A 15,188-nucleotide genomic window follows, 5' to 3' on the forward strand; every position below is an offset into this window, starting at 1 on the left:
CTCATTATAAGTTTTAATAATATCTATTCTTTTTATATAATGTTTATACCTACAATAGTCCTTCCATAATCTATAAATAGAAAGATAATGCGTTCCAGCACATTCAAACCCATTTAAGGCTTGTTTAGTAGTTTTTAAAAAAAGTATTTTCGGCTCCAAAAGTACTTTTGGAAGAAAAGCTGTGCTAAATAAGCCGCTTTTAGTTAAATTTTTTGGTTTTCCAGAAGCTTTTTTGAAAAACACTTCTGAAAATAAGAAGTTAAATTTTTTAGTTTTTCCTCTCCCAAAAGCGCTTTAATTATTTTTTCACCCCTCCATTAGTATAATACTTCACCTTCTTCTTTTTTTTATCTTGATGTTTAATTACAAATGTGTTAAAATCATTAAGTAAAAATAAAGAATATATTTATAAAAATAATACAAATATGTTAATATCTAATTACAAATATTTAATAGTTATATTTAAATATTAAAAATTTAGTTTATAAATTCTAATTAAATTTTATAAATAATTAATATTTATTACTTAAAATATTTAAAATTTATATTTCATATATTAAAATATTAACAACAAATTATAATATTTTTTATATTCTTACTAAAATATAATAATATTAACTAATTTAAATATTATTTAAATATATATTTATTACTTAATAATAATAATATGTCTAAAATAAATATTTTATTTTTCAAAAATATTTTTGACAATAGTGCTAAACACTCAATTCTTAAATAAAGTATTTCTCAAAAGTACTTTTCTATAGCATCACTAAATTAGCCCTTAATTGTTCACATTATTTTTAAACATAAAAAGAAACAAAATTATATAAAAATAAGAAAAGAAATAAAAGACATATCCTAAAAATGTTGAGATTTTTTTGGGAGAATATTTGTATAGAAGTCAAATTATGTGAAATTAATGGAGGTAAAATTTATGGGAAAATAAATTCCAAACAAAAGTAAACAGAGCAGAAGGCACTCGAAAAATCCTCTTCAAGGACAAGGAGATCAGAAAGGAAAGTATAAGCGACACAGTCCAAAACCAAAACTAAAATGGAAGAGCGAGCCAATGTGAAGCCCACAATAAAGTAGTAGTAAGACAAAAACGAGCTGAGCAGCCCCCACATTCCCTTCCCTCACATCTACTCTACTCTCTCTACGCCTCACTCCTCCCAATTTCCCCTCTTCCATCCCAATTTCCATAGGTTCGTTTATTTTATTTTATTTTTAAATTTTGGCGTGCTTTCCATTTTTCCATGATCTAAGATTTCTGGGTTTTCTTTGGTTTCCCTGTTTGTTCTTTTTAATATTAATTATCAGTTTTCTATACGGACTTTGAGTTGTGTGTTAAGTTTATGATTCAGTTGCTTTGCTTTAGATTCTCTTTTTTTCCCATCTTCATGCCTGCATATTAGTTTAATTGAATTGCCGCTCTAGGTTTGACTGTGTTTGGACTTCCTATTTTTTTTAATTATTAGTGTTCCTTTCCTATGCCTCTACTTATTCCTATGTATTTCCTTGTATCTTTATACCTACATCGAATGCACTGGGTTTTCTTTTTTTTTTTCTTTTTTTTTTTAAATTGAGATTTGACCATTTGAGTGATTAGACAAATTTTGGAAATTTGGTGTTTTAAGATGATTCTATTTGAACATTTATGTTTTCTTATTAATTGTTCTTAAATCCTTTCAACTGGTGAAGAAGAGAAGACAATCATTTAATACTTGCTAGTGTTTGTTATAATTTTTCTCATGCATTCCGCAGAATTGGTTAGTGCTAAATTTTAGGTTTTTTGTTTGTGTGTGTGTGCGTTTACATTTTTTTTAATGTGTTAAACAATGTATGATGTACTATTTTTGAACCAGAATCTTGATTTTATCTACTTCCCTTCTTGCAGCAACTCTTCTTTGTTTCTATCTTGCATTAAGGCCCTGGATTGTGCAGAAACAACAAAACAATTTTCTATGAAAGGCAAGTGGTTGTGAACTGTCTCTTTGTGTGGAGATACTGTTGCTTCTTTTCAATGGTTTAGCAACTTGCAATGGGGAGATTGGCTTTTTGGAAGACTAAGGTTATGCTTCAAAGAAATAAGATACTGCGTTGATTGAAGTGATCTTATTTAATTCTATTTGATTCATGATGGGTAAGGAAAACTTGCCTCAACCAGTTAATGGAGGTGTCAGCAATGATAGTTGCTCAAATGCTGACATTGATGATTCTGGAACTTATTCGCGGTATAGTCTAGACAAAGAGGCAGGTTTGCCTACTTGTCGTGTGTGCCAGTGTTCAGAATCTGACAAAAGGGGGGATGCTGCTTTAGGATTTTTGGGCATCACTCCTCCCTTAGCGGAAGCAGTTAAAAGCAAAGGAGAAGCTAAGCCTGATACAGAAGGAGTTCAACAAGATGTTGAAAGTGATGAGTCTCATTCTAAGAGTCTTCGGAGAGAATCTGGGTTTGTTGAGTTCATAAGCCCTGAAGGAGAGGTTTTCATCTGTAGTACTGATTTAGAAATGGGCACCTGTCATCATCAGGATGCATTAATTGAACTTGGTTGTTCTTGCAAAAGTGATCTTGCTCTAGTGCATTATGCTTGTGCTCTCAAATGGTTTGTTAGTCATGGATCTACTGTTTGTGAGATCTGTGGAAATCCCGCAAAAAATATCAGGACTTCCGATTTTAAGAAAGTTGTAGTTTCTTTGAAAGACTATGAAGCATTGAGAGAAAGGACTGCTAGTGGTGATCCTAATCCTGCCCAAATTCATTCAAGTTCAGGTGTAGACCCTGATGCTGTTGCTGCTATTCGGAGGCAACGACTAAGTGAGATTTCATTGTGGTTCAGTCCACATAGTAATAACAACAACAATCATAGTTCTTCTGCAGTTTCACAGGTTGTTTCTGAACAACCCCCAAATACTGTCACTGAAGAAGTTGCTCCCAGTGAAAATCCTGCAACCAAATGGGCTGTGGAAGGTACTGGAATTCTGCTTGCTACAGGCCTACTTACTGTTACACTTGCATGGCTCATTGCTCCTCGTGTTGGAAAGGTATTTTGTGATAAATGCTCATCTAACAAGCTAAGGACTTAGTGCATTTTGTTTTTCCTGTGGATAAAGAAATTCAGTATATGAAAAATCAGCTCGCCTTAATTAGAAAACCTTTAACAGTATGCTTGTGCATGAAAATTTACAGAAGCTCCAATTATTTTTCCCATTCTAAACCAACGTGAGAAGTGATTATTATACTAATTAATTAACAGGAAATGCCTTATTAGAAAGAAAATGTTTTTTTTCTGTAAGAGAGGAAATATCTCTATCTAATACTTAATCAATCTCTTCCCGTACTGAGTTCTTTATGAGCATTCTCTATACATCCCAACTGAATCTTATGGTCACACTATCTGCCATCTATTGCTTTTGTTATGATTTCTGTATTATCTCTCTGTTCTAGTTAGAGGAATATCTATAACATTGAGAGTGGTGGATTTGATACTGATCTCCTTTAAAAGTAATTCAAAATATTCTGCATCTTATAATATTCTTCTATGTAAAAGGCTGAATTAAATCTACTTGTATGCCTTCATAATATATGGTTTTGGACATTTTGGTGTGGTTTAGACTTGTGTGACATTTCTTCTTGATTAGTATAATGATTAAGTATTAACCAGTTTCCTAAGATTTTTAAGCATGAGTTTCTTAACAAAGACTGAATCATTGATATTGGTTCAAGTTCAGGGTACAGGATAGGTGTTTCACGGATATGAGGGCATATGCATTGATTATTGGACAGAGACATGTGAAGCATATTCTTTCCTTTTACATGTCTATTAAGAAATCTTGGTGTGTAAAGAAAGAGAGAGAGAGAGAGAGAGAGAGAGAGAGATACCCATGATGCAAAGAGAAAATGGTGAATTAGGAGCTGATCAGATTTCTTGCAAAAATCTATTTCTTTCTTAATTAAGTTTAAGAATATCTTATAATTATGCTGAATGCGATTCACTTGTAGAATTTAGACCAAGAGAATGTGAATATCAATCCAATCCCACACAAGTACATACAAGTGGCAGTTGATTGGTGATACCTAAATTTGTTCAGATGTCTCACTTGTAACCCATATTGGCATCCTTTGTTAGTAATTGCTGCGGTCTAAAACATAAATTATGTTATTAGTTGGTTCTTTATCCCCTTTTCTTTAAGTGAAACTATATGCCACTATTTGTTTTATCTTATAATTATCCAGTGCTTTATTTTAGTATTATAATTATTGCATGCTTTATTTTTATGTGCCACTCATTGTTTTGCAGAAAACGGCTAAGAGTGGTCTTCACATTCTTTTGGGAGGCATTTGTGCTTTAACAGTTGTGGTCTTCTTTCGCTTTGTAAGTAACTTGGATGTCATATCTGTAGTTGTTTGTGCTCTAAACTGTGTGCATTTTTTATTTTAGTAAATGTTGAATATATTTGGAAGTTGATGCACGATGTGTTCTTTATGTTTCTGCTCCTTGACAAACAATTATCTTGATAAACTTAGTTATACTTTTACTATATCTTCAGAATTGGCATGCCATTATTTTGATGCTTTGTAGTTCCGTACCAACCGTTGAGTAACCTGTTTTTGTCCTTTGAGGTTATTGTAAGCAGATCAAGGTTTTCTGCATTCTGAAGCAGTTATATTGAAAAAATTGAATTAAACATTTGCTCAACCTTTACAATAGGCATGATATTGATAGAATGATGCAGTCTCATCATCATTACCTTAAATTTGGAATTATATCCGATGCTGAAAACATTGCCCTTTTATATATCTAAGGAAATATGTTGCTGTCAGGTTCATGTGTTGTGTGCCAGGTTGAGCATTTTCAGTTGAATTCTGAATTTGAGTTAGTCATATGGTTCATGTGCTTGTGATTATGGGATGCGTAGTCTTTATCTTTATTTTTATTTGTAATAGATTTCAGTTGAGATAACGTTTTGTATAAACTGGGTGGTAAATTGCAGATTGTGCTGACAAGGATTAAGTATGGACCAGCTCGCTATTGGGCGATATTGTTCGTCTTCTGGTTTCTTGTGTTTGGTATATGGGCGTCAAGAACGCACGGTGCTCATACAACATGATTTGTTGATATATGATACATGATGATGCATATAAGTTCACTGTATTCTTTCTTTACTGCTGGTCCTACATAATAGTGGAAGTGGGAAAATATATGGGATTTTATTCAAGACATCATAAATGGCTGCCATTTGAGAAATGAGCTGTGGATAAGGTAAAATTTATGTGTACAATTATGTTTAGCCTAATTGACCCTTGAAGGGAATGTGAATTTTTTTTTTGTTTCTTGTGGGTCAGTTTTGACATTTTTCACTGACGCTTGTGCCATTTAAGCTTTACACAAGTGAATTGAGAAGTGAAAAGTTGATGTTGCTTCCTAGTGGTTGGGTGAAAGAACAAGGGAAATGGAAAGTTGGATAAAGTTTGATTGCCATTAGCTAATATCCTTGTTGGATTTACCAATCTAGTTGGTCTTAAAATAGGTACAGCTAGCCTAGCTGTTGTTTATAACCAATGAAATCCTCTCAAGCTCCAAATCTTTTGTTTTTGGTTCGGATAAAATGTTGATCCATTCAAGCCATTAAAGTAAGTGTAACAGAGAAGGGAGGTCATCATCACCTGGTCAACTCCGAACACATTTCATTGTATCGGAACGTAGATGAGTTGCGATGAGTTGGCGAATGGGCTAAGTCATTTTAGAGGGAATGTATCTGGCATGTGTTTTTATTGTAAGGATCGGATTAAATTAGTCGTTTTATTATTAAAATAGATCAATTTAATTTATTTATTATTTAAAAGAATCAAATAAGTTTAAATTTTAACATAGTTAATATTTATTAGGTAAAAACATGTTATTTAGTATTTAATAATGTTATATTTTTAAAGCTTTTTATGATTTTATGGATATATTTTGTTTGAAGTTGAATTGTAAATGAAAAAAATTTTCTTGCCTCTTTTAAATAAAAAATATTAACTCTTACAATTTTACTTCATTGGATTCTTTTTAATAGTATAAGATTAAATTGATCTATTTAATAGGAGAGAGATTAAATTGATCCAATCCCTAATAAAACTTCGGAAGTATTACTCTCACATGGTTAGAACTTTCGTTTTGCATTTCATGCGACTTTAGTTGATTTTTAGGGTTCAAATCTATACGAAAAAGCAATGAAATAACAGAAAATGCCTCGAGAAAGTTATGCATAGAAGGAGTTTGAGTAAATGCTCTCAAAGCATTTCGATTACTCTGAATGGATTGAATTACATTGAATCAGGATTAGAGCTTATAATTGAGATTTTTAAAGGATTGACACAATCCTTTAAGATTATAAAATCAAATATTATCAAATTACATATTTTCTAAGATTAGTTTCCCCATTTACCATGGTAAGCCTAAATTTCCTTAAGTGCTTTACTTGGTCACCAAGGCTTTATCTAAACGAAGTTTCTCCATATGTTTCACGAATCAGACTAGTTCCAGTGGATCGAATGAGTCTCATTTTATCAATTGACCTCCAGGGGATGCTCTTTGTACATTCGTCACAAGCTTTAATCCGCGATCATGACATTTTCACCACAATTTTGAGTGATCGAGTTGTATAATTTATATATATCTTTAATAATACAAGTAGGAACAAGTTGTATAATTTATATATATCTTTAATAGTGTGTAAATCACGCGGACTCTTTTCAAATTTATTAAAACATAAATTTCACCATGTGTAGACTATGTTGAGATTTATTTGGGTTTAATATGAAGATATTTTAGTTATCAATCCATTAAGCTTTTTAATGCTTGATTTTAATTATAATTATTTGGACCTGTATTGCTTGATTTTAATTATAATTATTTGGAACCATATTGTATTTGTAATTGTGAAAACAAGGGAGAAGGATAAGCATCCATGGAGTAAACACTCAAGTCCAAAAACAAGCATCCACAATAGAGTCAGCAACTTAATTGCATAATTATTAAAATCGAACCGAACCAAATGATCAAATTGAAAATCGACTGATATATCGATTCAAACAATGGGATTGAATTGACTTTTGAGTTAACTGAGCAGGGTTTTATAATTTTTACAAATTCTTAAATAACTTATTTCATTGAAATCCGACTAACAATCATATCGGTCAACTGAGAACGAGTGACCTGATCAATTCAATCACCAATCCAGCTCCAAAAACCAGACTTAATTGTTATTAAGCTGACCAGAATTTTCCAAGCAAGTCCAAACATATAACCCAATTATTTTGACCTCCTTCAACACTATAAGCAGGCTATGAGGAGAATTGAGAAACAATGGACTCGCATTCGAGTCTAGCTTTTGGATCATAAGCAAAAACAAGCTTATTAAATGGAGAATGAACACTATATCAGAATCCCATGCATGTATGACGATCAAAGCAACTTTGCTTGTTAAGTCTCTTTAACTACTTCTGAAAATGCTATGATTACAACTCAGTCAAATCCTTTGATCATATTCTGCAGTCTCCAAGAAATTAAAAATGTCAAAGTAGACATTATAGATGTCATACTTTTTGGGTCCAATATCTGAAAATCATGATGCCTCAAAGGGTTTATATAAATACACATTAACAAGAGTACAGAAATGGATCCTTGATACTCTAGCTCAATTTCATAAAAGGAATGGTGTTAGTACACTCCCTCCCCCCCCCCCCCCTAAAAAGTTCAGCCCCATCATTTCTCTATTTCAACTTTTTCTTTCTTGAAAATTTTAGCATGTGTGAGACGTCTAACTTCGTACATGAAAAATTGAGGATTATGAATTACAGATAAAGTGCAGTGGAAATGCCACCTAAAATGACAAATTTCATCAGAAACTTTCCTATTAAGAGGCAGATCCATATGTGTGCAAAATCTAATACATGCATGCTTGTATCCAATTATTGTAACTTACATTCCCATTACAAGATATATAACATTCTAGGATTTCAACTGCCTCTAAAGCTTGAGGTTGCATAGAAAAAGGGATCCCAAAGGAAAGAAATATATCAAATATTTACTCCAAATTGGAAAAAGTATTATGGACACCCCTATACTAGGAGTCAAATTGCATTTTACCCCCTCTACTTAAAAATGAACAAGTTAATTTTTGTACGGTAGATAAAAAAATAAATTGATCACTTCCATTAAAAATTTAATCCATTCATAATGTTAAAAACTAACGAGACTGATGAAATATTCATACAATGACATGTGGCGTATCACATATACCTCGTGCTAAGGTAAAATAACTAGCTTTTAATAGTAGAAATGAATAAAATTTTGAATAAAAATGACCAATTTGCTCTTTGATATAATAGATAGGAATTGCCCATTTTTTGAGTAAAGGAAGCAAAATACAATTTGACTCCTAATACAAGGCCTCCATGTCCATGGTACTTTCACCCCTCCAAATTCCTCTTAAGTCAAGGGGGCAATGATCCTCTTTATTCAAGATGATTGCATATTCTACATTGAGAGAACAAAGAAACTAATATAGCATTTCCCAACAAGATACACGAACTCCACCTGCAGGTAGTGTATATTTCATGGCAGACATTTAGGCATGCATAGAAGCAATTACTAGCCTTCATACAACAAGGGTGTAATTAAGTGTTTTCATTTTTTCCATTTAATAGCAACTTCAAGAAATTTCCTTACTTGATTAACTCTTATTTCCCTCCATCAATATAGGCAGCTATTCCTTTTCATGCTAATCATTCCACTTGCTACTCTAGTTCAACAAACCCCTTAATTTTATCATGCAAGGTTTTAAATGACAGTAAAAGACAGCTTCACCTCTGAGCAGACCCACCGATAAAAGGACTTAGAAAAGCACAACTCTGTAAATCATACCTAACTAGTTTCCAAGCCATAGGCAAACAAGCTGGTCTCAAAACAAAGCAAAAGCCAGCACATGAAACTTAGAGCAAAGGGATTAACCACAAGAATCATTCTATGAACAAGACCTTAACCAGTGATTAGAGGCAGATGTCATGGGAAAATTCTACAAATTGTTTTAACATTGGAGTGAGTTAATAGTGTCTGGATGAGTAAAATTAACATTTACATCAACTAGCAAAAAAATAAAAATAAAAATGAAAGAGATAAACAGAAAAAGAAGAAATATAAAGGCATACCCATTATGATTTTTCTTTTTTACCCAAGATAAAAAACATCATCAGTCATCAAAACAATATACTGCAATATCTTCAAAGGAGCATTCCTGAAATCCAACGAAGGCAATCTCAGCTCTCTTATCCTGTGTTCCCCATTGCCTCTTCCTCCACGAACACGACCAGAATCCACTTTTCTGAACAAGTGAACCGATTTGGTAGCGGTATTAAGGGAATCCAGAGAAGGGTTTTTCCTTGTACTGTAAAGGGTCCATCCCATTCCAGTTAAAGCCCTTGAAAATGACTGCATGGACTCGATCCTATCGCCTGTCCGCCTTGAAAACAGAGAGATGGAGCAGCAATCCCAGTTGCGGGCATCATCGGATTTGGGGTCATAATCCGAGTCGGTAGTGATAAAGACCAGCTTGAAAAGACCTTTAGAAAGGGAAACAAAGGATCGAAGATGGGAAAGGGATGAGGAAGACAGTGAAGGGAAGGAAATCAAAACAGCGCCAGTGGGTAAAGGCATGGAGAAAGAAGAAGAGAGAGACAAAGCAGAAGAAGAAGCAGATGAAGAAGAAGCAGAAGAAATAGAGGAAGAAGAGGAAGGTGAAGGAGAAGAAGAAGAGAAAGAGAAAATGATGTGAGAAAGGGAAGGAGTAGGGTACAAATCCATACCCATTTCTCTAGCTATGTTGGCCAACCTGTATGTATCACCGATGAGTTCTCTAGTAGGAAGAAAAAGAAGAAATGGGGTTTTGGATTTGGGTTTCGTTGGTTTTGAGGAATGATGATAAAAATTGTAAGAGCTGGGCTTGGAATTGCAGGCATCATTTTCACTATCATCATCTTCTTCTTCATCAAGATCACGGCGGTGGTGATCGCGACGGCGACTGCGGCGACGACGGTGGTGAGTATTTTGGGAGAGAAGGAGAGGGTGATGTGTAATGGCTTGTCGTACCAACTTTAGTGGGAGAGGGAGCATCTTTTCTTTGCTTTTTTGTTCTGTTTTCTTTTCTTTAGAGATTTGCATCTATCTACCTATGTTTATGTCTGTAATAAATAGGGTTCATTCTTTATTTTGAAATCTTGACTTAGACAGTAACAACAAGAAGAACAAGATCCAGTTTGATACTTACTTTGACTAACTACTGTTGAAATGGGTCCCCATTCTGTTTGACGTTGTTGGTCGGCTTTGTCGTGAATCTACTTACCACGCTCCATCGCCATTACTGTACCTATTCAATAACCTTCAGCTTGAAGCCTTGGGTGTTAGCAATGCTGGGCTTTTCACATTTTGTTAGCTCTTCAATGAATCATTGCCTGCTCTAAACCAAGATTACATTAAGGCCCACATGCCTCCTATCTCTATTATATTTCTTTTTAAAATAAAAAAAGAAGGGTCTGTTGAATAAATTATTTTTTAAGTGAAAGTGGAAAAAGAACATATATGATTGTTATATCCCTTCCACAATTTGGAGCCGATTGGATTATCCGTAGGACTTTCATCTATTATGGACCAGGTTGAGTTCTTTATTGGGCCCTCGCATTGTTATAAATACCTTAAGATATTACTTAGTGGATTTTTCTCCACCTTCTCCATTTTCGTTGATTTTATGTATCAACAATGGTATGGTGAACATGGACCAAACATGTGACCTTCCTTGCCACCATTGTTAATCCTTGTCCACAACATTTACAAGCTTGATCTTGCCAATATCCTTGATCTTTGAATTTTCTGAATCAATTCAAAGCATAGAATAAGAAAATGGAATGGAACTGAATTTTAAGTTGATGGAAATAGGCTCGTGCAACCTTGAACCTAAAGAGCTCTGTTGGGGACCCATAATTTTAGTTTGAGGAGTGACTTACAGAAATAACTCAAATTTTCTTAAAAAAAAAAAAAGATGAAGAACGATTACTCATCTTCCCATCAAGATTTCTCAACAAATTGAAGAAACCTTGTTCATCTTCCATTAAAACCAACCAAACACAATGCAAATCAGGTTTATTTCCAATCCTCTCTATGTTGAAACCCAGCACCCAAAACCTGAAAGCATGACTACGACTATTATTTACATAGCCCTTAGCTTCTATAAAGGCATGTTAAGACCATTCAAACTAGTCCTTGGAGGCCAATATGGAGTTTAACAACTACAACTCTATTTTCCAACCATGAAATCAAAAAACCCAGAGATGCTTCTACATGAAATCCGACCATTTTCAGGTATCCCAGACCTTTGGTGCTCATAATGGTGATTCAATGATCTTTGGTTATGCTCACAATAGGGACTCAATGAAGGCAATCCAACTTTTCGAGCACCAAAAAACTAAAGGGGAGTGCTAGTATAAATTAATAGGAATGCATCATGCATCTAGGAGTAGGATTTATCGTAAGCCTTCCGCCTTGAGTGGAAACAACACCACTATTTTTTCTGTAAGCCTTCCCTCATGCATTTAGGAGCAATGCCACTTAATTTCTTTCTGTAAGTCCCTCATGTGTCTGGGGGCAAAGTCACTTTATTACTTACTAGTCACTATACTCGTTAGCAAGCTAGTTGGGTCACTACCTCGTCTACACAAAGAAGTTCATCATCATCTGTCTTCATGAAAAACTTTGTAGAAACAACTTCTGTCCCTTGAAAATAACTTTTGTCTTTAGGTTTCTAATTCTTATCCTTGGGCGTTCTAGCAGGAAGGTAGTTTGGTCACATTTGCAGCAAAAGCAAAGGCCTACGAGAGGATTATAACAAAACCCATGTGTGGTTACAACCCACGATCTATATCTGCTTACATATAAATGTTTATATTAATCTAAGAAAAGGAACCCACTAGGGGTTCCTACAGGTAGTTATACCCCATTCTACACATTTATATACATTTATACCTATATAGTTAAACAAAGTGAGCCTATGAGGGACTCCCATGGATAGTTAAATCCACCATCCACATTTATGTCATATATATAATTCTACATATCATACCTATGATTCTACATTCATCATGTAAATCCAAGACGACCGACAGTCATAATTCAAAGTGGTAAGATGACACTCTTCACATAATTTTGAGCTGCAAGGGCCAATAGTAACGCTATCAACCAACAATTTCTTATTGGAAGCCTCCCCCCATGAGTCTAGGAGTAGGATCTATTGTAAGCCTTCCGCCTCAAGCAGAAGCAACACCACTATTTTTTCTGTAAGCCTTTCTCCATGCGTTTAGGGGCAAGGCCACTTTATTACTTTCTATAAGCCCCCTATGTGCCTAGAAGTAGGGTCACTTTATTACTTATTGGGTCGCCATACTTGGTAGCAACCTAGTTGGGTCACCATGCAACCAAGTCGGGTTGTCACAATTGTCATCATTTTGTAAACACCCATTCAATATTACTTGTTAAAAACTAAGGCCAAAAGCTACATTCACTATCACTATTATGTAACAACCCAATTTTTAGTAGTGTCGAAAATAATGGTTTGGGGATTACAGTTTCGATGAGTGAATCGATAAATATTATTCATTAATATTCACAAGTCCATTATAGTGTTATATTGATACTTGATTTGGTAATTGGGTTGATTGGTTAGTAGTTTTGATGTAAGGACTAAATAGTAAGAATTATTGATTACCTAGTTAAATGTATTTTATAAGAATTAATCAGGGTGTTATGTGGTGATTAACCATATTTTCCTAGTAATGAATGACTAGTGTTGGGTATTTAAGTAGAAATCTATAGTGGATGGAAAGAGAGTTTTTCATCCTCATCTTCTTCCACTAAAACCATCTTCATTGAAAAAAAAAGAAAAGCTCTAAGTATTCTTGAACAATTGACTTTGCATGTAAGTGTTTTCAAAGCCTATTCTTCATAAATTTTATGTTTTTAAGATCGTTGTATCTCAATTTAGTTAACTTGTATGGCTGATTGCGAAATTGTTAAGTTTAAATTTTGTCACTGATAAATTGAAGTGTATTAACGTATATATCAATAACCAAATCAACCAGTAGATAATAGAGGAAAATGAAAGATCGCAAATTAATCTTTGATATTCTACTTTTGTTGTTGTACCAGATAAGTTCATATGATAATGTTGTGTTTAATTATGAAATGTTTGAGTTTGAATGAATATAGAAAATGTTAGCAAACTGGAACATGAGGTAAGAAAAGTATTAAATGGTAAAAATGAATATTCAGATATGTTTATGGAGCCTAAATGAACAAAAGAGACAATTCGCATGCCAATAGGGTTATTGCGCGATGTATGGGTTGTAAAAGAGATGTGAATAAAATGAGGAAGTTCATTGACATTACTAGAGTCCAACATTTGTTGCGGATTTCCAATTCTATCTCTACAAATATATTGGCGTGTTATCGGATGGAATAACTCTTATGAGAAAATTGGCGTGTTATCAGGTGGAATAGCTCTTATAAGCAAACTGGCGTGTTATCGGATGAGATAGCTCTTATGAGCAAACTGGTGTGTTATTGGGTGTAATAGCTCTTATGAGCAAACTGGCATGTTTCGATTGGTCACCCGCGTATCCATTTCTGGTCATGAAAATTTATCAAGTTGACTAGTTATAATAAATGTGTCATTGTTGTTATAGTGATATATCCTGGAAAAAAAGTAGGAATGCTCAATGGAATGACTTGTGTTTTAATGGCACAAAATGAATAGACAATATTACATGATTTAATGTGTTGCACTCACTTTGTACATGTGAAATGTGTTGACAAGAAAAGCGCGCATTAGTTAAGTTATTTATATTAATGTTTTATGAGGTGCGTTCAATGCTTAAAACCATAAGCATAGTCAATTGTTAATCTGATTAATTCCTTGATTTTTATAGCTAATATTTTTTGAAACTCGGTAGGCGAATCAACCTACAACCAACACTATTCAACTCATGTTTCGGTAGATTTTACTTTTAATCTTACACATGGTCAAGTGGCATGTATATAAGTTTAAATCGTATACAAGTCTATCTTAAGGAATTGAATGTGAATATTTTTTGAAATAAATTATAGGTGTTTATATATATGTTGATGCTTGTTCATGTGTATGGCGTTGATAATTAGTTGCTTGAATGGAAATGAATGCATGCCTTGAATGTGTAAAGTTATTTTGGTTTCATGGTGGACTTTATAAATACGGGCTGTTAGATGGATATGACAAGTATGTTCAAAGCTGCAAATAGTAATCTTGCGAGTATTGGTGATGGATGAACCAAGCGTGACGCAATATGTGAACTATATGAAATCAAGTTGATATGTCGTATTGTCCAGAAGTGAACCAACATGGCAGACACGTATGAAAGCGAGTGGTCATGGCTTGCGGAGTATATGTAAGAAATTTGGCAAACTAACTTATGGATCATCTTTGGTGGTCAGCCATTTGGCAAAACCCATTTCAATGATAATCTTAACACTTATATTTTATATTTTTTTAATTGAATCTTTAAACATGCTTGGATCTATAGATGATTGTTTTTAAATGTGTTTAGAAATGTTTTAATGATTTTAAAATGAAATTTCTTGTAAATCTTTGCACGTGAATATTCCTGTATTTTACTATAGCATCCTTTAGCTCGGGTCTCGTGACCGAACTGGGTGAGGGGTATTACAATTTATAATAATGAATAATCCTCCCACTCACATTTTGACGGACATTATGCATCTCTTACGTTTTATATTACCAACGGACAAATCGCGCCTCTTATATATTATATTGCCAATGGATTGCTTGAACCTTTTCTGTAATACCCCTACCCGTATTCATTGCCGGAATAGGGTACGAGGCATTACCGGAGTTTACGAATTAATTTTTTTTTTCAATTCAACATATTTTCATGATAGATTCATGCATTTATATAAGATAACGTCATCACATATCTATAACTAGGTTTGTTAACTATACTAATGGCTAACTTTACATTCATTTCACGTTAACATTTACTTTGTTAGCTTATACATGCCATTGATTTCCAAAATAAAGTTTCTTTATATACCGAAATCCCG

General features: G+C 33.7%; 2 protein-coding genes across 5 annotated transcripts; one reads left to right on the forward strand and one right to left on the reverse strand.

Moving 5' to 3' along the window:
* The first annotated feature begins 894 nt into the window (after positions 1-894).
* LOC108460998 (uncharacterized) lies at positions 895-5,861 on the forward strand. Its single transcript, XM_017760744.2, has 4 exons — positions 895-1,208; positions 1,901-3,048; positions 4,305-4,379; positions 4,999-5,861. Exons 2-4 carry the CDS (start codon positions 2,140-2,142, stop codon positions 5,113-5,115), a joined length of 1,101 nt encoding a protein of 366 aa, XP_017616233.1. The 5' UTR covers positions 895-1,208; positions 1,901-2,139; the 3' UTR covers positions 5,116-5,861.
* Positions 5,862-8,201: 2,340 nt separating this feature from the next.
* On the reverse strand, positions 8,202-10,537 carry LOC108458388 (uncharacterized). Of its 4 annotated transcripts, none has more exons than XM_017757759.2 (2): positions 9,200-10,537; positions 8,202-8,528 (listed from the first exon to the last, which is right to left on the reverse strand). In XM_017757759.2, exon 1 carries the CDS (start codon positions 10,206-10,208, stop codon positions 9,219-9,221), a length of 990 nt encoding a protein of 329 aa, XP_017613248.1. In that variant the 5' UTR covers positions 10,209-10,537; the 3' UTR covers positions 8,202-8,528; positions 9,200-9,218. The 4 variants fall into 4 exon arrangements, with proteins under 4 accessions (XP_017613248.1, XP_017613247.1, XP_017613249.1 ...); XM_017757758.2 differs by having other exon boundaries at positions 8,202-8,588; XM_017757760.2 differs by lacking the exon at positions 8,202-8,528 and having other exon boundaries at positions 9,054-10,228; positions 10,315-10,537.
* Positions 10,538-15,188: the final 4,651 nt, after the last annotated feature.

This window comes from Gossypium arboreum, chromosome 4 (genome assembly GCF_025698485.1).
Source record: "Gossypium arboreum isolate Shixiya-1 chromosome 4, ASM2569848v2, whole genome shotgun sequence".
NCBI classification, from domain to species: domain Eukaryota; kingdom Viridiplantae; phylum Streptophyta; class Magnoliopsida; order Malvales; family Malvaceae; genus Gossypium; species Gossypium arboreum.

Bases quoted from the DNA above. Each gene is read 5' to 3' on its own strand.
- LOC108460998 (XM_017760744.2), top strand. From the start codon at position 2,140: ATGATGGGTAAGGAAAACTTGCCTCAACCAGTTAATGGAGGTGTCAGC. The intron at 3,049-4,304 runs GTATTTTGTGAT...ATTGTTTTGCAG, and splicing joins TTGCTCCTCGTGTTGGAAAG to AAAACGGCTAAGAGTGGTCT. The intron at 4,380-4,998 runs GTAAGTAACTTG...GGTAAATTGCAG, and splicing joins TTGTGGTCTTCTTTCGCTTT to ATTGTGCTGACAAGGATTAA.
- LOC108458388 (XM_017757759.2), bottom strand. From the start codon at position 10,208: ATGCAAATCTCTAAAGAAAAGAAAACAGAACAAAAAAGCAAAGAAAAG.